At 61.8% G+C, this 26,829-nt stretch overlaps 1 protein-coding gene across 6 annotated transcripts in view; it reads left to right on the forward strand.

Annotated features, from left to right (window-relative positions):
* SH3BP2 (SH3 domain binding protein 2) overlaps positions 1-26,660 on the forward strand; it is a 41,310-nt gene extending 14,650 nt beyond the window's left edge. Inside the window, exons 1-13 of one of the 6 annotated variants that reach the window (XM_030876755.3) lie at positions 3,799-4,027; positions 10,546-10,685; positions 11,840-11,942; positions 13,442-13,559; positions 13,915-13,985; positions 14,852-14,940; positions 15,201-15,269; positions 17,028-17,679; positions 19,062-19,185; positions 19,348-19,403; positions 19,836-19,917; positions 20,588-20,647; positions 21,003-26,660. In XM_030876755.3, the coding sequence (XP_030732615.1) occupies positions 3,945-4,027; positions 10,546-10,685; positions 11,840-11,942; positions 13,442-13,559; positions 13,915-13,985; positions 14,852-14,940; positions 15,201-15,269; positions 17,028-17,679; positions 19,062-19,185; positions 19,348-19,403; positions 19,836-19,917; positions 20,588-20,647; positions 21,003-21,140 (1,785 nt within the window). In that variant the 5' untranslated portion in view covers positions 3,799-3,944 and the 3' untranslated portion in view covers positions 21,141-26,660. Of the gene's footprint in view, positions 1-3,798; positions 4,028-7,930; positions 8,034-8,967; positions 9,054-9,374; positions 9,544-10,545; positions 10,686-11,839; positions 11,943-13,441; positions 13,560-13,914; positions 13,986-14,851; positions 14,941-15,200; positions 15,270-17,027; positions 17,680-19,061; positions 19,186-19,347; positions 19,404-19,835; positions 19,918-20,587; positions 20,648-21,002 lie in introns of those variants that run through there. The other 5 variants (XM_060298900.2, XM_060298898.2, XM_060298899.2 and 2 more) reach the window with 5 other exon arrangements.
* The last annotated feature ends 169 nt before the right edge of the window (positions 26,661-26,829 follow it).

Genomic DNA, 26,829 nt, shown 5'->3' on the forward strand with positions numbered 1-26,829 from the left:
CGGACTGTCAACCACTGCGCCACGAGGGAAGCCCTCTCTTTTTATTTTTAAGTTTAAGGCACACAGCATGATGGTTGATTTGCATATACTGTGAGATGATTCCCACAATAGGGTTCAGCTAACATCCACCTTCTTATACAGAGACAATAAAAAGAAAAGAAAAAAGGGAAAAAAATGTTTCCTTGTGTTGAGAACTCTTAGGATTTACTTTCTTTACAACTTTCCTGCACATCATACAGCACTGTTGGCTACAGTCACCGTGTTGCAATTCCACCCCCAGGACCTATTTATTTCATAACTGGAAGCTTGTACCTTTTGACCACCTTCCTGCAATTCCACCCTCCGCCTCTGGTAACCGCAAGTCTGATCTCTTTTTCCGGGTTTTTTTTCCCCCTTCTCTTTTGTCTGTTACAAGGATGCTTGTTGTTGGATTTAGGGCCCATGGTAAGATCCTTAATTACATATGCAAAGATCCTTTTTCCGAATAAGGTCATGGTCATAGTTCCCAGGGTCTAGGACTTGGACATATGTCTCTGGGGGCCCCCACTCAGCCCACTACACTGGGTGGCGTGACCAGGACCCTGCCCTCTATGCCACCCGCTCCCTCTGCCCAGCTGGATGGCACCCAGGACCAAATACCCGGGAATCCTTGCAGCCCTGCGCAGGAAGGCAGCTTACAGCACCTGTGCAGGGAGGAGTGAGGCTCAGACAGGGGAAAGGCTGGTGGCCCTGGCCCCGGAGGGTGGGGACTAAGTAGGTGGGTGGCTGTGGGTGGCCTTGGGCCCTTCCTTTGTGAGGGACTGATGCAAAGCGTCTTATTTTGAGAGCTTGAGGTTTTCACACGAATGGAGGTGCCAGCCACCCTTCCCTGGCCCCAGGGCCCTCCCTGAGCCTGGCAGGCCCTCCTTGGCATGAAAGTGACAGGTGGGCACTGGACTGGGCACAAGGCTCTGGGAGACTGCGGGAGACACCGGGCTGGGGTTCTCAGGGACGTGGTTCCAGTCCCCACACCTCTGTTCCCTGACCATTGGCCCGGCCAGTGCCATGCTCTTTGAACCCTAGCATCCCCAGGGTCACCGCAGGTGAGTGGGCTGTGAGCATCAGGGTGGGGCAGGCTCCATGGCCTGCTGCAGAGGTGGTGGGCATTTGCCTGGGCTTTTGCCTGGCTCCAGGGCAGGCTGAGGACCCCTGGAACCCAGAAGGCTCTCCCTTCCACTTTTTCAGGCCGACTCTTGGCCCCTGCCCCGCCGCTGTCTAGTCCCACCCACCCTGCTAAGTGTGCTGCGTCCGGCATGGTGGGTGGTCCGCAAGCCTGGAACTTAGAGGCAGCCGCCCTGGGAGCTGGGGGAGGAGCTGCAAGTTGGGGAGGGTTGGGTGGAAGACCAGAGCTGCGGAGGGCAGGGGCCCCAGCCCCACACAGCTTGCTGCTTGGGGGCTGGTTATTCTCAGCACAGTGTGAAAGGTCGTGGAGCTCCCACTATTGAAGGAGGGACCCTGAATGTCCTCTGTTTGAGGAATGTGAATCGCTGCGTTATTTGCTGCAGGGATGAAATGCTGCCTCGGGAGACGGGAGGGCACAGGGAGGAACAGAGGCCTGGAGTGGCGGGGCCTTCAGAGGTCGCAAAGCAACCCCGGGAATCCTGACCTCAGACTCCCAGAGGGAGTAGGGCTGGGGAAGGAGTCGACGCAGGTCTGACTTCCACGGAGACCCCTGTTCCTCTGCTTGGGCGTGACTGCCCCTAGGCCTCTTAGTGCTGAGCCGGGGCTCCAGCGGGTGTGGCCCTCTGCCTACTCTGCCTCTGCTGTGGATAGTACTTGGTGGCCCTCCTGGGGCAGGGGCAAGGGGAGGCTGTGGCTCCTAGACCCCAGGCCTCCTGATCCATCCTTCTGTCTCTCCAGTGAGGGATGGGATGTCCCAGTGAGAGCCTGGCGGCCTCCCGTTTCGGGCAGTTCTCATCTGCAGGCCTGTGCCCACACCCTCCCCCTCCCCCCCTGCCGCCCGCCCCCCCAGCCTCCCCCGGCTCTGGCCACTTGCTGCTGGACTTTGACTTCCTCAGGCCACCCCTGCCCCAGCAAACTCCTTCTCAGTCAAACCTGGCCCCTCGTCTGGAGGCCTCCCCTGATCCAGTGCCTGCTGGGCACCTCCTCTGGACTTCACGGCCCCTTGAAGCCCCTGCCCCGTCCCAGAACTGCTCCACTGGCTTGTCCTGGCTGCCCAAGCCCCAGGGGCTCCTAACCTGCTATTTTATCTCAACCCTCAGCACTGATGAAGAAACTAAGGCTCAGAGAGGCTAAGTCAGTAGCTTGAGGCCCACAGTTGGCAGAGGATAGAGGTGGGCGGGGTGCCCAGCTGAGTCTGACTGGGAGCCCTCTCCCCACTCTGGGCAGGCTGCGAAGGGGAAGGGCAGGGGGCCCCACTGAACCTCCCCATTGCCACCACCCGTCCATCTGTTGTGGTCAGCTTTCTCCTGAAGGCATGGCCTGCCCACTGCCGCCGAGGGCACTGAGGCTGCGGAGGCCAGGGTCCCGCCCTGAGGACAGCTCGTACACAACAGCCCCATCCTCCAGGAGATAGCAGGTAGTCTCACACCCCAGACTGGCCCCCAGGTGGTGCGGGGACCTTGGCAGGGGTCTGGGGCTGTGCACACATTGGGAGATGGAGGCCCCCCAGCCAGGGCCGGCCTCCCTCAGGCCCCGACACACAGGGATGCAGGCTGACTAGGCACTGGCACAGCTGGCTGTGGGGCTATGCCCTGGTAAACCTGGCGGGCAGGACGAGGCCTTTGCAACGCCCGTAGTCTGCGGCCTGTGTCACCCTCAAATCCTGCCGTGGCGTGGCCCCAAAGCACTCCTTCCTCCAGCTGGTCTTGTCCTCCCTGGGCGAGGTGTGACCTTGAGACCCAAGCTCGGGGGAGGAGAGGCAGGGGGCCTGGGGGCTCAGCACCGAGCAGCCTGGGCTTGAATCCCTGCTCCCAGCTTCCTGGCTGTGGACCCGGGCGGGGGAGGAAGACCGGCTTGGTGGGGCAGAGCAGGCTTGGGAGGGACCCGATCAGGGACCAGGGAGTGACAGGACTGTGCTTTGCCACTGGGGCTGTAAGTGCTTTCTAGCCAGCCAAGTGTTCACAGAGGCAGCAGAGAGTGGCGATCACTGCTCTGTCACAGCAGCTGTGTCACAGAGGCTGTGCCTGGTATGGGGGGATGGGGTGGGGCAGAAGGCTTGGGGGACGGAGGGAAGGTGACGGGCCGACGCCTGGGCCCAGGCTCGGAACCCATCCCTTGGTCCCTTGGTGTCAAAGGGCAGAGAGGTGGCCACCTTGAAACGCAGAAGGCTCTGGTGCCAGAGGCACAGCTGCGCCGTGTAGCCTCGGAAGGCAGAACTGGGCAGCGGCGCCCGTGGTGGTGGTGGGAGCACGCCCGGGTAGTAGTGAGCTCCCCGTGCGGGGCATAAGCACCGACTTCTTGTGTGGCTGTCTCTGGGGTCAGGGAGGCCAGGCCTGGCGCCCTGGGCTTTGGGGCTTCAGCGATTTGCTGGGAAGAAGTCAAACGTACAGAGGTGGCCCTGGGGGGGACCGGCAGGGAGCTGCCTCCCGGGGGCATAGCTGGCCTCATCCCGGGGCCTGGCGAGCTGTGGTCTCTGGCCACAGTGGGCGTGGCCCAAAGCCAGCAGGCCACACGGCACTGACTGGGCACAGCGCTGGGCCTCAGGACCTCAAAGGGTGGAAGGCAGGAAGTCCTGGCTACCCGGGGCTGCCCAGGGGCCCGGCAACAGGAAGCCCTGGGCGGGGAGGAAGCCCTGGAGGCCACGGGCCCCAGATGCAGCAGGCGGCTGTCAGCAGGAGGCTCCGCGGGCGTAGCCGGCCCAGCACTCTGGGCTGCGCGGGGCACCGCACCGCGCCTGCCTAGGGGAGGCCGGCTGAAGCCCCGCCTCGTGGCCCCTGAGCCACATGGCCTTCCTGGGCCCCAGGACACCTGCCCCCAAGCCGTCGCCAGGCAGGAAGACAGTCATGTGCTGGGTCAGTGCCACCAGGTCAGCAGGGCGGTCCTGGGGCTGGGGGGCTCGGGAGGTGGTGCCGGCCCAGCACCTGTAGAGCCGCTCAGGGAGTCCCCGTGACGAGTCAGAACCCCCCTCAACGGGGCCCGCGGTGGGGCGCACAGGACGCTGGCCCTGAGCCGCGGAGAGGAGAGCCCTCAGCTGGACGGGGCAAGTGGGAGCCCAGAGAGGACAACCCCGCCCCCTGGTCATGTGCTGCCCTGCCTGGGTGGCCTTGGCGTTTGGGTCCTGGGTGCACACATTGTGTGTGTGCGTGTGTGAGTGTGATGATGTGTCAGCGTGACCGTGCCTGCACTGCGGGGACACGGAGAGCTGTGTGAGCTCCCACTGCCTGCCTGCCCTGGGAGCGCAGTGCTGGGGGGCCTGGCAGGGAGCCGAAGAGCCTCAGGGTCTCAGGGACCCCAGCCCAGGTCGTGCCTCCCTCCCTCCCTCTGGCATGGCTCGTCACTGGCCTTCACTGGAGATTTTTGGTTTTCATTCTTTTATGGAGAAAGATTCTGGGAAGAGGAAGGGGGAGGAGAAACTGAAAGGAGAGACGGAACCAAGAGGCGCTGCGGCCCCGCCCCTCCAGCGCCACCTAGCGCCCGCTCTGTGCCGGGCGGGACAGGCTGAGCGCGCCACTCTTCACTGGCTGTGTGACTTCTGAGTTATTCAGCTTCTCCGAGCCTTGGTGTGTTCATCAGTGTCGTGGGGGTGACACAGGTTCACACGTCAGGGGGTGTTAGGATGGTGACGTGGGGTGGTCCTCGAGAAGCACAGAGTCTGGTCCCCACGGTGAGTGCCCGGTGCGCTCCATGCGAGTTGACGACTCGCTGAGCTTGTTCATTACTGTCCTAGTCTGTGAGATGGAGGTAAAGCAACGCCTGTGGGGTTTAATGAGCTGTCGAGTCAGACTTGGCTCTGCACCAGTGCAGGGCTGCGGGGTAGTGATGATTACTCTGACCTGTGCCCAAGCTGCCTGCCCAGGGCACTGGGGCCACCCATGAAAGGTCCTGCTAGCCCCTGGAGGCTGTGTGTGTGTATGTGTGTGTGTGTGAATATACACGTGAGTCAGTGTGTGTGTATGAGTACATTTGAGTGCAAGCAGGCATGTGTGAAAATGAGTGCATGTATAAGAATGAATGTGAGCGTGTACATGTGCGATGAGTGTGTGCATACGTATGCGTGTGAGCCTGTGTGAGCGAGTACATGTGTATGTGCGAGTGCATGTGTGTACGTGTGCACGTATGATTATATGCAGGTGGGTATGTGAGAGTGTGTCTTCGGGCGTGAGTGTATAAGCGTGCATGCAGGCCTGTGACGAATGAGTGTGTGCATAGGTGTGAGTGAGTGCACTGGGGGACCTGGTCTCTTCTCCCTCGGGGCTGGGACCCCCCAGACCCTCCTCACCCTGCAGCTCCCACACATGGGCGGCCTGGTCACCACTGACGGAACCCCGACCCTGTGGTCCCACGAGGTGCCAGCTCCCTCACCACAGCCGAGACCGCACCTGCGGGTGCAGGAGAGGAGAGCCGAGGGAACCCTGCCCTCCAGCGCCTTCCTCATGCACCTTCCAGGCAACCTGGTGCACAGGCTCACACCGGTACACACGCGTGTGCACACACAGAACCTTCTGCCTTCGGGCCGTGCGGCTCATACACACATCCTGTCTGGGTGCACCGTGTGTGACAATGACCGAGTGTGCGGAGCCACGGCTCCTGTGTGGGCCTGTGCAGGGGATGTGACCACACGCCCCAGAGGCTCGCAGCTCCAAGGCAGATGGAAGCCACAGAGCCTGCGCTTCCTGGAGACCAACGGAGCTGTCTCTCTCTGTGGGAAAGAGCAGCTTTCTCCGGCCTGTTCTGCCCTCACCCCTACAGCCTCGGGCCTTGGGTCACACAGACCAATCGCAGCTGGGAGAGAAGGTGGGGGTGGGCACGGAGCAGAGACTGGGGAGCGTGCCTAGCACTGTGTTCCTGGGCAGGTCCCAACCCAGCTCACCCAGTGGTGCAGGGCAGGGCCGGGCGGCCAGAGGATATCCGGCCATCAGGATGAGCTTCCCCTTCGATGGTCCATTTTCTGGAGAAGGGCGGTGGATGTCTGTTCCTGAAGCAGGGACATTCCCAGGGGAGGTGAAGGTGGAACACGACCAGGCCTGCTACAACCCACCTTCCCCACCCAAGGTCAGCCCGTGGACACCCAAGAGCCCTCCTCCTGCCCGCAGAGGGACGGAGGCTAGGTGAGACTGAGCCCCTCACAGGCCTGCACCTGCCTGGCCACCGAGCTGACCAGGGTGGGACCGCGCGCCACCCCGGCTCCTTCCCCATGCTCGCTCAGGTGTGGAGCCAGGACGAGGGGTGGGCCCCATCATCCTCAGCTCTGCCTCTGGCACCCCCTGCCCCACACAGATGCCAGGTCTCCTTACAGATGGGGGAGGAGGCAATGGAGCAGGGTGGGGCTGTTCCAGCTTCCTGCGCCTTCCAGGCAACGTGCAGTCTCCCGCACCCAGCGGGGTCAGCATTCTACACCTCCTTTGGGACTGCCTGGGTGCCCCCTGTGTGCTGGGCCTGAGCTGGTGGGACCACCTGAAAGAAGGGGCACTTGAGTTAACCCTCTTCCATTTTTGGATTGTTCGTTGCTAGTGTAGAGAAATAGGACTGATTTTGGTGTATCCATCTGGTATCCTGCCACCTTGCTGAGCTTGTTTAGCAGTTCTAATCATTCTTTCTTTAGTGGATCCCTTGGATTTTCTAATCATCTCATCTTTGAATAGTTTTACTTTTTCCTTCCCAACCTGCATAGCTTTTTTTTTTTTTTTTTTTTTTTTTTGCGGTACGCGGGCCCCTCACCGCTGTGGCCTCTCCCGTTGCGGAGCACAGGCTCCAGACACGCAGGCTTAGCGGCCATGGCTCACGGGCCCAGCCGCTCCGCGGCATGTGCGATCTTCCCAAACCGGAGCACGAACCCGCGTCCCCTGCATCGGCAGGCAGACTCTCAACCACTGCGCCACCAGGGAAGCCCATGCATAGCTTTTATTGCTTCTTCTTGCATAATTGTCCTGACTAGAACCTCTGGTACAATGTTGAATAGAAGTGGCAAGAGCTGATGTCCTTGCCTTGTCCCTGCTTGTAGGGGAAAGCTTTCAGTCACTCACCATTGTTTACGACGTTAGCTCTCGGTTCTTCGTAGATGTCCTTTACCAGGTTGAGGCAGTTCCTCCCACTCCTAGTTGGTTGGGTGTTCTCATTATGAAGGATTGTCAAATTTTGTCAAATGCTTTTTCTGCATCTGTCAGCATAAGCATGTTCTTTTTTTTTTCTTTATTAGATTGACATAATGTATTACCTGCTTTGAGTTTTGTTTTTTGGGTTTTTTGTTGTTGTTGTTTTGGCTGTGCCGTGAGGCTTTTGGATCTTCGTTCCCACACCAGGGATTGAACCCAGGCCCTGGCAGTGAAAGCGCTGAGTCCTAACCACTGGACCACCACGCAATTTCCTACATTTTTTGAATTTTGAATGTTAGATCAAACTTGCATTCCTAGAATAAATCCCACGTGGCGTAGAATCCTTTTTATATGATGCTGGATTCAGTTTGCTAGTATTTTGGTGAGGAACTTTACGCCGACATTCATAGGGATATTGGTCTGTAGTTTTCTTTTCTTGCGAGGTCTTTGGTTTTGGTATCAAGGTAACGCCGACCTCTTTTTTTTTTCTTTTTTTGCGGTACGTGGGCCTCTCACTGTTGTGGCCTCTCCCGTTGCGGAGCACAGGCTCCGGACGCACAGGCTCAGCGGCCATGGCTCACGGGCCCAGCCACTCCACGGCATGTGGGATCTTCCCAGACCGGGGCACGAACCCGTGTCCCCTGGATCAGCAGGCGGACTCTCAACCACTGCGCCACCAGGGAAGCCCACGCCGACCTCTTAGAATTTCTGAGTGCCTTGCTCTTCGGTTTGGGGAAGAGTTTGTGAAGGACTGGTGTTCATTTGAACCACCTCTTGAGGGTGAGTTAGTTCAGTTGTAACAGCAGGCAGTGGGAACAGTGTGGACAGAGGCCTGAAGGGGGGAGCGCAGTGGATTTGAGTAACAGGAGCCACGGGCCTGGCTGGTGCAGGCACACACACGGGAGGTGGATGGCTGGAGGACAGCCCGTGAGAAAGGTCCACAGGGGCTGGATCCAGAAGGGCCAGCTGGACATGAGCAGGTCCTGGAGCTTTAGAACAGAGCAGTGATGGGCATGGCGTGTGTGCTGGAGCCTGTGCTGAGGGGAGGGTGATGGAGGAAAGAGACTGGAGGCCAGGGAGGGACTTGAGGAGGTGGGGTGGGGCTGCCCGGAGGTGGTGGAGGGGGGCACAGGCAGGGGGCTGCGAGGAGGCAGCCTAGAGGGCTGGGAATGCTGGGGGCGTGGGGCTGGCAAGGGCACTGGGAACAGGCACAGAGGCTGGCTGGAGCCTCAGTGTAGGGAGGCTGCTGTAGAGGCGTGAGAGGCAGGGGCTGGTTGCAGCGGGAAGGGGCCAGAGCCCTGGCCTGAGGCAGAGGCCTGGAAACCAGGGACCTCCCGCTGGGTGGGAGCAGGGCGGAAGCTGTTAGACCCACCCTCTGCTGCAGGTGGCCCATCTCGGTGGCAGCCTGTATGCAAGTGGAGGTAGAGAAGGCAGCACGCTTGGGAGGCCAGCCTGTAGCCAGCCTAGGGGGCTCCTGGGAGAGGTGCCCACATCCTTCCAGGCAGAAGGAGCTGCCAAGGACCGGAGCCCTGACCCCTGCAAGGAATCCCGGGTCAGAGAGGCGACGCAGCCCGCCCAGAGTGGGCCACGGGGGAGGAACGAGGGAGGAACGAGGGAGGACCGGCAGCCCCGACCGGGAGCCTGAGTGCTCGCGCCCCGGGGGGCCGGGGGGAGGGGAAACTCGCCAGCCAGCCCCGCTTCAACTCCAGCTCAGCCCCGGGAGGCGGGGCGGCCCGCACCACCCTTGACAGAGCTGCGGGCCGGGGCTCCGGGAGGAGGAGGAGGAGGCACTTTCCCAAGGTCTCGGCCGCCAGGAGCCGGAGGGGCTGGGGCCCGGGTGTGGGGGCGGTCGGGAGCCCTCCAGCCGCGCGGGGTCGTGAGGCCGGCTGCCCGTTTACCTCCGTGGCTTCCCGACTTCGGGCGGCCCCTCAGGCGTCCGCCCCGCGCCCCCGCGTTCCCGCGCCCCCGCAGCCCCACCCTCGCAGCGGCCGGCGGGGAAACTGAGGCCCCGCGGGCTGACGGGCGGGGCGGCGCCTCACCTGCGAGGGGCGGAGCCGGCGGCCGGGCAGGGGGCGGGGCGGGGCGGGGCAGGGGGCGGGGCGGGGCGGGGCGGGGGGCGCGGCGGCATGGCGGGCGAGGGGCCGCGGCCGCGGGCCAGGGGCTGGCGGGAGGAGGGCGCCGCAGGCGAGGCGGCGGCCCGGGCGCGCGGCCCGATGCCCTGTCGGTGCGCGCAGGGGAGGCGGGCGCGGGCCGACCCCCCGAAGCCGGCCGTGCCCATCGCGTGGACGCTGTGAGGACCGAGCCGGCGCTTCCGGCGGGAACAAAGGCGGGCGGGGGCCGGCTCCGGCGGGTCTGGGGGCTTCGGACGGGGCGGGGGCCTGTCCGTCTGTCAGCACCTCCCGGGGCGGGCGGGCGCGGGGCCCCCTCCTCCCTACGCCCGCGGGGTTCTGTCCGGTGCGGGCCGCCGGGCGGGCGCGGGGGTGGCGCGCTTTGTCGGAGGCTCCACTGTTGGTTGGGGCGCAGGCCAGAGGGGTGGCTTTGTGCTTAGGTGGAGCTGGAGCGGGCAGCCCGAGCGACCTGGGCAGGGGCCGAGGAGCAGGCGTGCGGGGAGGCGGGAGGCGGGAGACGGTAAACATCTGTTGGAGCCTGCCAGTTTGCTGAAAGCGGAGTGGGTTTGTGTGTGTGTGTGTGTTTGGGGATGGGGCAGGAGTTCCAGCAAGGCTGGGCCTCTGGGTCTGACCCGAACTGCTCCTCCAACTCCACTGGGGCCCCCGGACGGACCATACCCCGGGTGGGGTGGGGGCAGGCACTGGATAAAACAGTGCGGGGTGGGTGGGTGCTGTTCAGAGGGACCAGGGGTGCGGTGCGGGAGGCCCCGAATGTGACTGGGCATTGAGGTGCGTCACAGAAGAGGGGAGTCTGAATCTGGGTCTTGAAGGGCGAGTAGGAGTTCTCTATGTGAGAAGGGGTGGCAGTCATTCCAGGCAGAGGCCGGAAGTGTGAAACTGAAAGAGCCTGCCAGGTTTCTGGGAGAGCAGCTGGAACATGAGTAAGAGGCTGTTGAGCAGCGGGGCCTTACAGCCGGGCCTGGAATGTAGGGCCCTGAGGGCCTGGGTTAACCCTGAGGCAGGCAGCCTGCCCCTGGAGACCGTGCACTGGGTGGCCCCTGCCCGAACGATGCCCCAGGCTGACTGGGACACTGTGGATCCCAGCCAACCCACCAAACGATTGTTTGGCGAGGGTGTGGCCCCCAACCCTGGCTGAGACATGTCCCCTTCCCTTTTTATTGTAGCTTCATGGCGGCCGAGGAGATGCACTGGCCCGTCCCCATGAAGGCCATTGGTGCTCAGAACTTGCTGACCATGCCTGGGGGTGTGGCCAAGGCTGGCTACCTGCACAAGAAGGGCGGCACCCAGCTGCAGCTGCTCAAGTGTGAGTCCCCTGAGTGGTGGGGAACATAATGGGAGGACGTGGGGACAGGGCTGAGCCCCACTGGACCTTCTTGGCCAAGCACCCTTCCTTTCTGAGCCTCTTTTTCCTTCCTTACCTGGTGGGCCCTCCAGAGTTTCCCTTCTCTCCCTGCCGGCACCCCCTCGGGGCCCTGAGGTTGGCCTCCCCAGCCCCCAGGACTGTGGAAGGGTCTGGGGTGGTGCAGCGGGTGGAGATAGGAGGGCATTTGGTGCACAGTGCTGACCAGCTGGACAAGAGAGCTTCAGCCTGTGGCCAGGGGCGGGAGCCCTCGTTGGCCTGGTAGGTCTGGCCCCTGGGTGGTGCCCTCGCCTTATCAGGTGTGTGTTCAGTGAGTCAGGCAGTCACTCTGTCTGCAATGAACCCACGTACCAGGCCAACAGCCATCTGGGTGCTGGACCTCCAGAGCTTCACGAGACCGGGGCTCTGGTGCCTAGGACAGCAGGCTGGGAGAGGGAGAGAGCCCCCAGGCCTAGGAGATGCTGAAGCCCAAGAGCATCAGGGCCTCGCCCACCCCTCTGACCAGCCACGAGCGTCCCGTGCCTTTGCTCAAGCTGTGCCCTTTGCCAGGGACTCCCTGGCCCTGTGCTGCCTGGTCGAGGTGCCCCAGGCTGACTGGTTTGGTTTCTCTGTGGGCTCCGATTGGTCTGCCCTCCTCTTTGAACAGGGAGCCTCCAAGGAGGGGCTGTAAGTGAGCCGCCTCCAGGCCTGGGAGGGGCTGCTCGGGGATGGGGCAGTAGCCCCAGGGGTTCTCACCTTAACTGGCTCCACACCAGTGGCTCTTGTTGGCAAGATCTCTGGGCATCTTTGCCCCCAGCCTCGCTCCACCCAGCAAGGCGGCTCTGTGGCCTCCCTGGGCCTCTGGCCCTGGCTCTGCCCTTCCTTGAGCCACTTTAGTCCCTTGTCCCTAGGGCCTGCGGTAGCGCCACACAGCCCCCTGAATCTCCCCTGCCCTGGAGGGACCAGCATGCCCATCCATCTGTCAGCATTTGGCCCCGTGGTAGACTCCTGGGGAGGGGGCAGGAGGCCTGGCCTGGAGTCGCCCAGGGCCTCCAGGCGTGGTCCCTGGAGTGGGGCCTGCCCGGAGGCTCAGCCCCTGCCCTCACCCCGCTCCGCAGGGCCCCTGCGCTTCGTCATCATCCACAAGCGCTGCATCTACTACTTCAAGAGCAGCACGTCCGCCTCCCCGCAGGGCGCCTTCTCGCTGAGTGGCTACAACCGGTAAGTGCCCCACTGACCCCCAGCCCCACGGCCAGTGGGTTCGCCCCCGGTTCCCACCCAGGGCGAGTCCAGGCTTTCCTGAGATGGTTCACACCCCCAGCCCTTCGGATGGGTCCAGCCTCTGCCGCTCCATCCTAGCCTCAGGCCGTTGCCGAGGGCCTGGGGTCGAGGCTGGGGCATCCTGCCGCTTTATCAGCCTCAAGGGTTGCAACAGCCTGCTCTGCAGAGTCCCCATTCGGTCTCAGCCCAGTGACTTCTGCGTCCCTCCTTCCTCTCCACCTTTTCCCCCTCAACCATCTCCGCCTCCTTTTGGCCAAGAGCCCAGGCCCTGCCCCAGGCCCCCTGGTTCCCGGGGCCTCCCAGGCTGGGGCCAGTTCCCTGCTGCGGGCTGCCAGTCTATCATTTGGCCAGGAGCCTGCCCTCAAGGAGCTCTCTGACTCATGGGCACTGGGCCTCCCCCTCCCCCCCTCCCCGGGGAATGGGGCATGTTGGCACGTGTGGGCCCACCCACGGCCTCGCCTGCACGCACGGGGGCCGGGGGGGGGTCAAGTGTGATTCCTGACTCTAGGTCTTGGTGTCACACCACCCAGGCCTTGCACCCAATGGCATTAGTCTGTGCCCCTGCCCACCCTGGGAGGGCCCAGCCCTTCCTGCCTCTGAGAACCTGAGGGTCCCGTGGTGTCAGTGGCAGGACTGGCGCCCGTGGGGGGGGGTGACTCTAGGCCTGCACTCACATGCTGGCCGCAAGCTCTGTAGGGAAACTTCCCCCAAGCACCCAGCCCAGTGCCCATCCCCCAGGTGGAGGTCAGGGGAGGCTCCAGGGCCCTGTGGCTGCCAGCAGGCACTGGTGGGTCAGACTCTGGGGTCCCCTGGGGAGGGACATTTCCTTCCCCCAAACACACCACCCCTGGCCTGGTGGGAGTGCAGCCTTGCAGCAGGGGATGGTCCAGGCCGTCTGATGGGCCGGAGGGACACACCTGCCCCAGGCGCCCAGCCTGACAGCGCCCCCCATGGTAGAGTTTGTGATCTCTACGCAAACTCCATGTCCTGGCTGCAGGAGCGGCCGCAGTGAGTCACTTCCCTGAAATGTTCTCAGGCCAGCCACCTGGCAGCAGGGGCAGGGCTGAGGGTGACACGAGCCCCATGAGGGTCCCCAGGAGGTAGGCCAGGGACCAGGCGGGGCCCGAGGCATCCAAGTAAAGTAGCATTGGTGGGCAGCGAGGGTGGCATGTCCTCGTCTCAGAGCCCTGCATGCGCTGCTCCCTGGAAGCCCTCCTGGACCCCTGTGCCCTCCGCTCACTGCCCACCCTTGCCCACACGCTTCCTTCTGCCTGACGCATCCAGGCCTTCAGCCAGCAGCATCGATGGGCCAACTGTCCAGATCTTCCCATGTCCCTCGGGGCGTGGTGCTGGGTGCCAAGACCTGTCCAGGGGCGGGGCTGTGCTTGGGCCGTCCCTGCGGGCATGGGCCGCATGGTGACCACTGGCACTGCCCTCAGGGTGATGCGGGCAGCTGAGGAGACGACGTCCAGCAACGTCTTCCCCTTCAAGATCGTCCACATCAGCAAGAAGCACCGCACGTGGTTCTTCTCTGCCTCCTCTGAGGACGAGCGCAAGGTGATGGGGGGCCGGGTTGGACCTGCCTTGTGGGGACGGGGAACTGTCAGGGCCCCCGTCCAGGCCCTGAGGGGCCGTGGCTGGGGCATGGGCAGCTGGGTGGGTGCCGTCCCCCGGTCTCCAGTCCTCACGCCCAGGGCCTGGCGCCAGCCCCCTCACACTCAGAGCACGCTGTCTCAGGAGGAACCCTGGGTTGGCTGAAGGGGGGCCGCGGCCCCAGAAGGGCCAGCCAGGGTCGTCTTCCCCAACCTTGGTGGTCGGCACAGACCAGCCAGTGCAGGCAGGGGAGGAGGGATGAGGGGGGGCTCCTCCCCTGGGCAGCATCGTGCCCGCTGAGGGCCTGACTGACCCGCAGAGCTGGATGGCCTTGCTGCGCAGGGAGATTGGCCACTTCCATGAGAAGAAGGAGCTGCCTCTGGATGCCAGGTGGGCCTGGGGGTGTGATGGTGGGTGGGTGTCACTAGGGCCCTGGACTTGACACGTGTGCCTGCCTCCTGACCCCTGGGGGCTTGGCCCAGAATCCCCTCCTCGAAGGCTTTTCTGAAGGTGCCAGCTGGGCCGCGTGTGTGCGGGGTGTGCACCTGTGTGTGTGCACCCGAGTGTGTAAGCATGTGTGTGCGTGCACCCCGCTGGTAGTTCCTATTTGGGGATTACACGTGCTTCTACTTGCGCACCCAGGAAGCCCGGCGTTTCTAGCAGCTCAGGCCTTCGGGTTCCCAGCGCCCCTCACTAGGGAGTGAGAGCAGGCTGAGTGCCCGGGGCAGTGGCCCAGCCTGTCTGGGCGTTGATGACTGCACGGTGAAGGTGGCTCAACAAGCAGCGGGGGCTCTCTGGGCAGGAGCTGCATCCATCTGGGCCTTTCAGACATGAGAATAGGGAGGCCCAGGTAGGGCTGGGTACACCTAGGCGGTCCCGCAGGCCCCTGCCTCAGCCCCCAGGGCAGGAGCAGGTGGGGACGTGGGCCCAGCCTTGAGGCCTGGCACCGTCTGGGCGGTCGGGGTGTACTTGTAGCGAGAACCACGGTGGGGCTGAGGAGGGAGACACCACAGCCTCCAGTCCCCTTGTCTGCCCTTGTTTTGTGTGTAGACGTGTGTCTAGATCTTTCTGTGTCCGCACGTCTCCGTGCGTGTTCTCGTGTTTATCTGTGTGTGTCTGCATCCGCGTGTCTGAGTGTGCACGTGCGTGTGGCTGCGTCCTTGTCTGTCTGTGTGTGTGTCTGTCTGCGTGTCCGAGGGTGTGAGTGCAGGAGACCCCCTGCCCGGTACTCACGGCCCTGCCCGCCCTGCGCTCAGCGACTCCAGCTCGGACACAGACAGCTTCTACGGTGCCATTGAGCGGCCCGTGGACATCAGCCTCTCTCCGTACCCCACGGACAATGAAGGTGAGGCGCGTCCCCATCCTCTGCCCGCCACCTCTCCATGCCTGGCTGCTGCCCCGGAGGGAGACGTAGCTGGCTGTCCTCCCTGCTCCGTCCCTTCGGCTTCCCCAGCCAGCCTGGGTCTTGGGTTCCCATCCTGCCCACCTCATCCTGGCCCTGGACCCCCCTGAGGGAGCGAGGTCCTGAGAGCCCCGCCCGGCCACCCCGGCCTGGGTGCAGCTGGCCTGGGTGGCCCTGAGTCCGACCCTCCATCTGCCCCACAGACTACGAGCACGACGATGAGGACGACTCTTACATGGAACCCGACTGCCCCGAGTCCGGGAAGCCCGAGGGTGGGTGGGGCACCCGGTGGGCCTGGGGAGCGCTGGGAGTAGAGAACAGGGGCTGAGGCCTGGAGCAGAGGCTCCCCCACCCTGGGCTGGGGCTGTCAGCCTGGGTATGGCTCCGGGTGGCCTGAGGCCTGACCGTCTCCACCTCGGGCCTCAGTTTTCCTCCTTCAACCCAAATATTGGGAGGAACGGAGCAGAAGAGGCTGGCTCTGCTCACCTGCTCCTCTGACCTCCTCCAGTTCGCCTGGGATGGGGGAGGGGCGGTGCAGAGGTAGGTGAGGGGGAGCCCCACACGTGGGACGCTGAGCCAGGGCTGGCCCTGGGGGCTGAGAACAGGGAAGGAGGATAGCTCGCTGTGAGCACCTGCGGCCAGATGGTCACTCAACTGCCCCACCCTGCCCCCACCCCCCAGAGCCCTCGGCCAGGCAAGGGGACAGGCTTGTACCAGGCATCCCAGGGAAGCGCAGGGACGGGTGGGGGAGGGCCACGCCTCTGTCCTGCGTCTGTCGCATCACTCACTGTTCCTTCCGCCCCCAGCTCTCCTCCCCCAGCTCCTCTTGTTCTCGTTGATTTCATCATGGTCCGGGACTCCCTGTTCCCTGGCCTCCTCTCCAGCCACCTTGTCTTCTGCCCCCCCCAACTCCTCGTGGCCTCCTCTTAGCTCTGCCTCCCTCAAGTGCGCCCGGTGCCAGCCCTCTTCCCTCCTACTGGCTCCCTCCCTCTGGGGCCCCAGCTCCCACGGGCCTTCAGCCCACCAGGACCTGCAGGCCAGCACCGAGCCCACATCAGACCCTCATCCGTTCTCTGGTCTTTGCGCCCTCGCTCGCCCGCTTCGGGCTCTCATCTCTCGGGCCTGTGACCACAGCCCTGGTGAAGCCCTGCCTCGTCTGCCCCACCCCTGGCTGGAGAGAGCCCACGGAGGCCTCACCCTCATCCCCACCTTGGACCTCCAGGGGCCCAGTGCCCCTGCACACCTGCTTGCGCATTCCCAGCTCCTCACCCAGAACGCCTCTCGTCAGGGTTCCCACCCCAGCGCCCGAGGGTGGCACTTGGCCCAGGGCCCCCTCCCTGCCCCCACCTGCCTCGCCAGCCCCAGACACCTCGTGCTCCAGGTCCCCTCCCGCCCAGCCCTGTGCTGCCCGGGGTGCCCACGCGCACGACCCCGGGGCTCAGGCCTGGCCCGCTCCTCTCCCGTCACTCCTGGGCCACGGCCAGTGTCATCGACAGGCTGTTGACTCCTGACATTTCCAGCCGGGGCCCCTCCTCTGAACTGGGCCTGGGCCCCTGGAGTCCACTCGACGTCCCTTAGGTGTCTCGGGGCACTGTCAACTTGTTAGGAGCAAACCCAACCCCCAGCTTCCCCCAGCCTGCTCCCGCCTTTCCTCCTCACCTCTGTTACTGGGACTCCCAGCCGCCCCAGCTGAGGCCCGGTCCTGGGAGACTTCCTTGCCCCTTTGTCCTTCTCGCCCCGACCCGCTCCCCCGGAAGCTGAAGGCTCCTGATGTGACACCTGGGCTTCAGGAAGTTTGCACAGGCTGCCGTATGGGGGACAGATCGGGAGGGCCGGATGGCCTGGGGTGGGCCAGCGTCCCAGAAGGAAGGCTGCATCGGGGCTGTAGGCCGCGTGGCCGGGCTGGGGGGCTGGGCGCTGGGGGGTTGCATGCCTGCTTGGCCCTGGCCGGCCCTTGCCGGCAGAGGTGCTGCTGCTCTGGCCTCCAGCAGGGGACACTTGCTCACCAGATGGGTCTCCTCGCTCTGCAGATGCCCTGATCCACCCACCGGCCTACCCCCCACCTCCGGTGCCCACGCCCAGGAAGCCCGTCTTCTCTGATGTGCCCCGGGCCCACTCCTTTTCCTCCAAGGGTCCAGGCCCTCTGCTGCCACCTGCACCCCCTAAGCGCAGCCTCCCCGATGCCGGCCCGGCCCCCGAGGACTCCAGGAGGGAGCTGCTGGGCCCGAGGTGGCTCGAGCCCGGCCCCAGGGTGCCCGCCCCCTCCCGGAGGGTGAGTGAACCCCCACCGGGCGGCCTGCCCGCCGTGCCCAGCCGGAAGCCACCTTGCTTCCGCGAGGACGCCAGCTCCGGCCCAGAGCCCCGGGTCCCTGGCCACGGCGCCAGCTCTTCCTCTAGCTCTGCCAGCGCAGCTGCTACCACCTCCAGGAACTGTGACAAGCTCAAGTCCTTCCACCTGTCCCCTCGGGGGCCACCCACACCTGAGCCCCCTCCCGTGCCGGCCAACAAGCCCAAGTTCTTGAAGGTGGCTGAAGTGGCCCCCCCGAGGGAGGCAGCCAAGCCCGGACTCTTCGTGCCCGCCGTGGCCCCCCGGCCTCCCGCACTGAAGCTGCCCACGCCCGAGGCCACAGCCCGGCCCGCGATCCTGCCCAGGCCAGAAAAGCCGCCCCTCCCCCACCTCCAGTGAGTCTGTGCCGCACTGGTGCCACTGGGACACCCCCCCAGCCTGTCTTCCCACCGGTGACCCAGCCTCCCTGCCTCTGGCACACAGCCCGTGACAGGCACCAGGCGGCCCTGGCCTGGGTGGGGGGAGGAAGGCGCCTTGATGGCCCTGGGCTGCCTAGGCTGAATGGCCTCCCCTACACCTGACGCGGGGGTTCCCAGGGGTGTCCCGCCTGGCCTTTGAGGTCCAGCCCTGTGGGTGGTGAGCCTGGAGCCCGTGGCTGCCTTGGGGAGCAGTGGGCGAGGCGGGACTCTGGGCACCCCAGCCTCCCAGAGCCCCTGCCGTGCAGTGAGGGCCCTCCGGGCGCTGCCAGCCTGCCCAGGGACGGGCGCTCTGGGGAGGTGTGGGACTGAGCCCTCCTGAGCCAGAAGTGCCCTTCCTGGCCCTGTCTGGGGCTCCAGATGCCACCCTGGCTCTGACGCCACCTAGGCTGCCTTTGTGCCCTTCCCGACTGGGAACCTGCCAGTTCCCAGTGGAATGTGGGACGTGTGTGTGACTCACCTCGAGGCCTGCTCGAAACACTTTCCGCTTTATTGCTGGGCAGTGCCGGGAGCCTGGTGTGTCCTCACACCCACAGCCCGCAGGGCCCTCAGCAGGGAAGGCTCCGGGAGCCCCAGCGGGGAGCCTGAGTGGGCATACTAGTACGGTTCCTCCTGAGTACTCTTGACCACGGCACCCTTCTCCCTAGGGCTCTGTTAGCACTGCCACCCGTGCGGGAGTGCCTGGGAGAACCCCTTGGCACACTCATGGTTCTGTTTTGTGAGGGGCCACAGAGTTGTAGGCTGGCTCATGTGTTCGTGCTCTGGGTCTGGACCTGAGTGCCACGGGGCTGCGTGTGGCAGAGCTGATCGTCCACAGCACAGCCTCACCCACAGCCTGGCAGCCCATCCCAGGGTGGCCTCCTTTAACTCTCCCTGAAGCCCTGGAGGCTCGGACCATGTGGCCACAGTGAGGGGCGTGTCCCTTTGGCTCGACCCATTCACATCCGTCCCGTGGCTCTGGGAGGAGTGCAACGTGGCTGAGGTCACAGAGCTGGTCCATGGCAGCACTGGGCCCTTTGCCCACAGCGTCTGGAGCCCAGGACCCCCCTTGCCGGTGATGCCGGCTCAGGCGGCCAGGCTTCAGGCGACTGCTGCCACCCCAGGGCGGTCAGCGTGGAGCCCCCAGAGCTCTGTGGTCCTGGGCCTTTGACAGCCGCCAGGGCCGCAGGCGCCAGACCTCATGGGTCCCCAGGCTTGGTGTGGTCACTTGGAGGCGCGGGGAGCAGCGTCTGGGGGGAGCAGAGGGGGCCTGTCCCACGTCTGGCAGCGACACGGCCTTCCTCCGTTTGCTTCCCGTCCAGGAGATCACCCCCCGACGGGCAGAGCTTCAGGAGCTTCTCCTTTGAAAAACCCCGGAAACCCGCGCAGGCTGACACGCCGCAGGCGGACGCTGGCGGGGAGGACTCTGATGAGGACTACGAGAAGGCAAGGCCGTGTGGGGCGCCCAGATGTCCGACGGGATGGGCGGCCGCGGGGGAGCTGGGGGCGCGGGACACGGTGCGCAGCCCTGGCTCCCGGCACAGGCTGGCAGCCAGCGGGGAGAGCCCCACCCGGGCCTTGACGCTGACCATGCCGGCCTCCCTCCAGGTGCCACTGCCCAGCTCCGTTTTCATCAACACCACGGAATCTTGTGAAGTGGAAAGGTCAGTGTGAAGCCCTTCTTTCTCCAAGGCCTTGTCTTGGCAGACCTGAGGTTCTCTGCCGCCCCCCCCCACACACCTGCACACACACACACACACACACACATACCTACACACACACACGCATGAATGCACGCCCTCTGGTCTTCCTGCTCTTTGGTCCCCCTCTCCAGCCTCGGTGCTGGGCAGTTACTGGCACGAGAACACAGCTGAGTGCCACGAGAAACCCGGCGAAAGAATGACTCCTGCCAGTTCAGCCCCTGCTCTGGCCTCGCCCTGGGCTCTGTGCGGCCGGCCCTCGTGGTCCCCAGTGCTCTCGGAACCTGAACTGCAGAATCTGGGACGACAGAAAGCCACGTGGTGGTGGGGGCTGGAGGGTCCTTGAGAGAGCTGTCCGAGGGGGGCTCACCTGTTCACACGGCTGTGTTCTTGTAGGCTGTTCAAAGCCACGAGCCCCCGGGGAGAGCCCCTGGACGGCCTCTACTGCATCCGGAACTCCTCCACCAAGGCGGGGAAGGTAGGCACCCAGGGAGGGTGCTCAGCCGCCACCCTGCTGTGCAAAGGCCCCCAAGACGGCTGCGTGGTGGGGTCTGCCGCCCTCTACATAACCCGGGCTGACAGGCGAGCACAGAACTCTACAGTTCGCAGCTCATTTCCCCACGCAGCCTCTTACTTGGCTTCTCAACCAGGTTTCATCCTTGAGGTCTACAGCCCCTTCTCCCCATCCGTTTTCAGGAACTCAGCACCGTCTGCAGTGGTGCCCACTCCCCAGCACGGGCGTGAGGCACAGGAAGGGTTGGGGGGCCCGGGGCTCTGACGGGGTAGGGGGTTCCCCTTCCTGCTCTTTGAAGGGGAGGCTGCCTGGGGCCGTGGGAACGTTAGGAGGTCTGCTGGCTCTGCCTGGGCCCCTCCAAGGGTGACTCGTGTGACCTCACTGAGCCTGTTTCCCCTTGAGTGTCGGAGATGGTCCTAGTGTGGACCAGGCACCTGCTACTGTCATTCGCGTCTTAGCAGACGCTCTGAGGGCAGGAGTCCCGGGGCAAGGGGCCGCCCATCCTGACCCTGCTGTCCATGGGCAGGGGGACCCTCTCCCAGGGACCCAGCCTCGACGCTGCTGCCCCCGCACCCCGAGTCTGTGTCTTTCCTGAGGGGAGTGAGCCGTCCTCTGCCCGCTCCTCTCCCCGCAGGTTCTGGTCGTGTGGGACGAAACCTCCAGCAAAGTGAGGAACTACCGCATCTTTGAGAAGGTGAGCGGGCTGGCCTACCCGAGGGCCCTGGGCAGGAGGGGAGCCCTGGTCCGGGGCTCGGCTGGGGTCGGGGCAGAGTCTCCCTGGGAGAGCATAGGTAGTGGGTGGTCTGAGGCCAGCACCCCCAAACACTCCTCCTCCGCCGTCCCCTCTCTCCGTGGCCCCACCTCCCCCCGCTCCTGGCTTCTCTGTGTCCTCCACTGACCCTAGAGGAGATGGGATGATCAGCCCTCGGCCCTAGGCTTATTTACAGACCTGGCCTGCGTCCCCTGGGCAGAGCGTTACTGCCGACCGCCCCGTCTTACAGCTCAGGGGGCTGGCCGGCCCCTCTGACCCTGCCCCACTCCCCACCCAGGAGGCGAAGTTCTACCTGGAGGGCGAGGTCCTGTTTGTGAGCGTGGGCAGCCTGGTGGAGCATTACCACACTCACGTGCTGCCTGGCCACCAGAGCCTGCTGCTGCGGCACCCCTACGGTTACGCCAGGCCCAGGTGACGCCTGTGCTTGCACGCTACTGGGCAGAGACGGCCACGGGGCCACAGCCCTGGGCCACGCAGAAGGAGACCGGCCTGCACGGGAGAACACGCGGGAGCCAGCACCGTGCTCTGACCCGGGGCCTCCCCGGTGGACACCTCACAGAGATTGCCAGGCCAGGCCCCGCCCAGCAGGCTGGGTCCCCCGGGGCTCGGCCAGGCCCTGGGCTCCAGGGAATTGTGTGGGGCTCTCCTGTCTCACCCCGCCCACCTCCCAGGAGCCTAGGACTGAGCCCAGTCTGGACTTGATTTACAGAAATTCTGGTACCCCCCGGCACGCCCCCCCGGCACTGGGCTGGGAGCTGGGCAGGGCTGAGGTATTTGGGGTTGGGCAGGGGCTGGACCCCCAGGAACGCTACAACACAGGCTCCGAGAGGGGCCGGTGCCGCACAATAAAGCGCAGATGACCTTTGCCCCGGTGGCCAGGGCTGCACTGGGAAGGGGGCACGTCAGCCTCCAAGTGTTGACTGTAGCAGGTCAGCTCACGGGACCTCTAGGAGGTGGTCTTGTTTTCTAGGCCACAGGGCGCTAAATGACTTACCCTTGGGTCCACAGCTGGTAACAGAACAGGACCCAAAAAGTTGGACAATCTGGGCCCAGAGCCTGTATCCAGAATGCCAGGTTCTGCTGCCAGAAGTCAGGTCCAGGGCAGTGAGGCTACAGAGCTAAGAGGCCCCTCACATCAGTAACCGGGTCATTCGTTGGCTTAACCAGTGGTTACTGGGAGACAACCGGGCAGAAGGTACGCACAGCGCCCACCGTCTGTGGCAGCGGGGTGTGCAGGGGCTGGGAGCTTGCAACGCAGCTGGGGGCTCCAGGAAGACTTCCTGGAGGAAGTGATGGTTACAGTGCTGCAGGAAGAGTAGGCCCTGTGTCGGCCAGGGGTGGGTGGGGACAGTGGTACCCAGATGCCCAAGTCGTCTGGTTCATGCCTGGTGCAGGCCCAGCACCGATCATCCCCTTGCTTCCTGTCACGGAATCCCAGCAGCCTGCTCTCCCTGGCGTGGCCATCCAGGCTGGAATGTTTTCTTTTCCTCATAAAAACAGACTCAACTGGGTGTCAGGGCTGCCAGGGAACCCAGGGTCATTTGCTCCTCACTGCACTTTGTGTTGGGAATGAGGAATTTGCGATGTAAAAGCCAAGCCACAAGAGCCTATGTGCCCACTAGCCATTGATTAATGGTCCCAGAGGAAGGCCCTTTGGACGTCCCCTCCTCTGCCCTGGGCGTGTCCCGGGGTGAGGTCGTTGGAGGAGGAGAGAGAAGTCCAGTCAGGTGGGAGGCTCCTGGAGGTGCAGCAGGGAAGACAGCAGCCGTCTCCTCCCAGGAACCGAGTGTCCAGCACCACCTCTACAGATGTTTCTTCTTCAGCCACCCGGTGGAGTTGGGGATACCGGAGCCCCTGGTGTTCCTTCCGCAGCATCTGTGGGAAACCAGCAGTTCCTCCTTCCTGCAGTTGCAGTCCACTGCCCTGAGCCCAAGTGACGCACACCAGTCCCCACTGTGGCTTGCAGTTTCCCTTTCTGTGAAATCAGAGAAGCATTTCCAGCAGTTTCTGGGGTCTGCTGTGCTGCTCATTGCTGTAGGACACATGACACTAATGCTTTTAGCTGACACGCAGCCACTTGGCAGCCAGCTCATACTTGAAGACCCCTGAGCTGGAAGGTTGGGGGGTTCTGGTGTCCAGAGCCAGGTGATAGGTCCTTCTGGCCACCTGGACAGATGAGACCTGTCGCTACTAGAGGCCCACCCCAGAGCCCAGCCCAGGGCCTGACGGGACAGCTGCCCTCCTCTGAGTTCACACCCCAGGCCCAGGGCCTCGGTTGCTAGAGTGTGTGTGTGGAGGGTAGTGGATGGGGCCCCAGGCACGGTCCTGCAGCACACAGGAGGGGCTGGAAGGGGTCCCACTCCCCCGAGACTTGCCATGAGTGTTCTATTCCTCACGTAGGGCTGGAGGGTGGTTACCACTGGCTGAGCACTTCCTGTACTCAAGGTGCTGAGCTGCACACTTGACTTAGGTCTAATAGCAGCTGCCCTCCAGGCGAACTGTTTTACAGGTGAGAAAACCCAGGCTCAGGGAGGCCTGGATTCCAGACGCAGCCCTGCGATCTGTCCTTCGCTGCTGAGCCCAGACCCTGGCCCCCGCCTAGCTCCCTGCCACCCGCGTGGCCTCGGACAGTCATTTTAGGGTGTCTGGTTAGCCTGCCTCCCGGGGTTCTGGGCATGCCTTCACCCAGCGAGGGGGCCACAGCTCGGGGTGGGGGGGACAAGGCTGACCTGCCTCACTGTTCTGTCCTCCCAGCCGCAGTCTGTGGGTAAACTGATGGGGGCCCCACCCGAGGTGCTGTGCTGCTCCCTCACCTTACAGATAGGGAAACTGAGGCTCAGAGAGGCTTCGCTGACCTGCCCATCCTGATGGTGAGTCCAGAGATGGTTCAATTCCTGTGCCAGGGAAGAGGGCCCTGGACGCTTTGGGAAGCTTCTCCAAGCTGAGCCCTGAACATGGTTGTACTTTTCCTGCAGTTCATCGGAAGGAGTGCAGTGAGCCTCTGTACCTTCTGTTCATAGAGAGTTTTATTGTCAAAAGATGTTTTTAGAACCAGAAGAGACCTCACAAAACAAGCCAGGGTTGCTCCAGTCCCCACGCCAATTCTGGGTCCCATTGCATGGACGCCCCCTGCTGGTCCGAGGGGGAACTTCTGGCACCCCAGGCTGAGCACCAGAGGCCTGGGCCCAAGGGGCTTCTCGTCCCGCTGGGCTGCACTGGGCTGGCCTCTGCAGGGCATGGCATAGAGGACAGCAAGGCCACCCGGGGAATATCAGGCAGAGCTGGCCCTTGAACGAAATCTGTGTGTCTCTAGAGAGGCAGTGAGGGGCAGGCCGCAGCCTGTCTCTGCCTGTGACTCAGAAGCAGGGAGCCCCTGGCTGGGCAACCTGCACACACATCGGGCCCCCCTGTCTGTGCCCCGGAGATGGTTGCTAGTGGCCATCCCGCATCAAGCCACCAGCACTCTCTCGCGAGGGAGAGTTGTGGGATGCAAAGCAGACCTGACCCGTCTGCCTCCCTCAGACTGCTCCTCAGAAACTGCAGAGGCTGCCTGACAGCTGCCCCTGCGTCGCCCTCCAGCTGCATCCCTGGTCACGCTCTGAGCTACTCAGAGCTGAGGCACCTCCTTTCTCCTTTCATTTCCGGTGGAATGAAACACATCCAGAAAAGTGAACAGAACACAAATGTACAGCGTAACAAATTGCTATGAAGTGAACCAGGCCCCGTGTGCCCTCCCCAGCTCAGCGCCACCCCCTTCCTCTCTCACAACCCCTGCCCTCGCTTTGGGGAGGCTCACATTCCTGTTTTGCTATGAAGGCTTCATCCATCACAGTGCTTTCCTGTTTTCGGACGTTATGTGAATGGAATCATACAGATGCAACCTTTGGCGTCTGGCTTCTGCTCGTTACATCTTCGAGATTTGTCCAGGTTGCTGTGCGTAGCTGTAGTTTGTTCAGATTCATCGCTGAAAACTGTTCCATTGACTGTATTGTAGTTCATGGATCCATTTTACTGTGGATGGACGTTTAGTTTGTTTGTAGTTTGGGACAATCACAGACAGTGCTACTAGGAACAGTCTTATCTGTGTTTGTGATGCATGTGTGCACAAGTTTCTCTAGGGTATGTACCTAGGAGTCTCACTCCTGAGTTCTAGGGCCTTTCACTGTTTTCCAAGAATTTTGCAGTAAAAGAGACTTCCCTTGGTTCCACATCCTTGCTAACACTTGGTATTGTCAGACTTTTCTTCATCTTTGCCAGTCTGGTGGGTGTTTAATTATGGCTTTAATTTGCATTTAGCGAATTACTAATGAGGTTGGGCACATTTTCATGTATTTACTAACCACTTTGATTTTCTCTCCTGTGAAGTGTCTATTCAAATCTTTTGCCTATTTTCCTGTTGTTTTCTTATTAGTCTATAAGAATTCTTTATATAGCCTCAATATTGTCAGCGAAATGTATCATATATATCTTCTCCAACTGTATAATTGTTTTTTGCACATAGCAAGAGATAAAGATTCACTTTCATCTTCCCCCCATAGGGTTACCCCACCTACCCCTGCATCATTTATTTATAACCTGTCCCTTCCCCAACCATCTGCAACGCCACTTGCCATATATCCATATATGTGTAGGTTTGTGGCTGGACTCTTTGTTCTGTTCTATTTGTCTGTCTGTTTCTATACCAGTGCCAAGCTCTCTTACTTACTGTTGCTTAATTATGTCTTTTTTTTTCTTTTCAAATTTAGTTTATTGGATGACACCACCCAAATAACACCATGCCCACTATTTTTTTTAAATTAATTTATTTATTTGGTTGTGCCGGGTCTTAATTGCGGCATGTGGGCTCCTTAGTTGTAGCATGCAAACTCTCAGTTGTGCCATGCATGTGGGATCTAGTTCCCTGACCAGGGATGGAACTCGTGCCCCCTGCAGTGGAATTACAGAGTGCTAACCACTGGACCGCAAGGGAATTCCCTTCAGGTGACTTTTAACTTCATTGAGCTCCTCATTACTTGATATTTATTGTTGTATGTGTCTAGTTTTCTGGGGTTTTTTTTAAACTCCTACATAAGACAGTATTTCTTTTTTCTTTTTTTTCTTGGAAAAGGAAGGTGTACTTTAATAGCATTTAAACTTTTTTATGATGATAAAATATAGATAATATAAATTAACCATTTTAAGCATACAGTTCTGTGGCATTAAGTACATTCACGTTGTTGTGAACCATCACCACCATCCATCCCCATAACTCTTTTCATCCTGTAAAACTGAAACTCTGTATCCATTAAATAGTAACTCCCCATTCCCCCCCTCCAGCCCAGACAACCGCCATTCTACTTTCCGTCTTATGAATTTGACTATTCTAGTTCCCTCATTCAAGTGGAATCATCATTTGTCCTTTTGTGACTGGCTTATTTCACTTAGCATAATGTCTTTAAGATTCATCCATGTTGTAGCATGTGTCAGAATTTCTTCTTTTTTAAAAAAAATATTTATTTATTTATTTATGTTTTGGCTGCATTGGGTCTTTGTTGCTGCGTGAGAGCTTTCTCTAGTTGGGGCGAGCAGGGGCTACTCTTTGTTGTGGTGCGCGGGCTTCTCATTGCGGTGGCTTCTCTTGTTGTGGAGCTCGGGCTCTAGGCATGTGGGCTTCAGTAGTTGTGGCTCGCGGGCTCTAGAGCACAGGCTCAGTAGTTGTGGCGCATGGGCTTAGTTGCTCTGCGGCATGTGGGATCTTCCCAGACCAGGGCTCGAACCTGTGTCCCCTGCACTGACAGGAGGATTCTTAACCACTGCGCCACGAGGGAAGCCCCAGAATTTCCTTTTTAAGGAAAGAAATAATATTCCATTTTATGGATGGACATTTTGTTATCCATCTGTCAACGACACTTGAGTTGCTTCCATCTTTTGTTTATTGTTAATAACACTGCTATGAACATGGATGTACAAATAAGTGTTAAGAGTCTCTTTTCAGTTCTTTTGGGTATATACCAGGAATTGGAATTGCTACGTCATATGGTAATTCTTTAACTTTTTGAGGAACCACCATATTATTTTCCCCAGTGGCTGCACCATTTTATGTTCCCACCAGCAATGCACAAGGG

Source organism: Globicephala melas, chromosome 5 (assembly GCF_963455315.2).
Source record: "Globicephala melas chromosome 5, mGloMel1.2, whole genome shotgun sequence".
NCBI classification, from domain to species: domain Eukaryota; kingdom Metazoa; phylum Chordata; class Mammalia; order Artiodactyla; family Delphinidae; genus Globicephala; species Globicephala melas.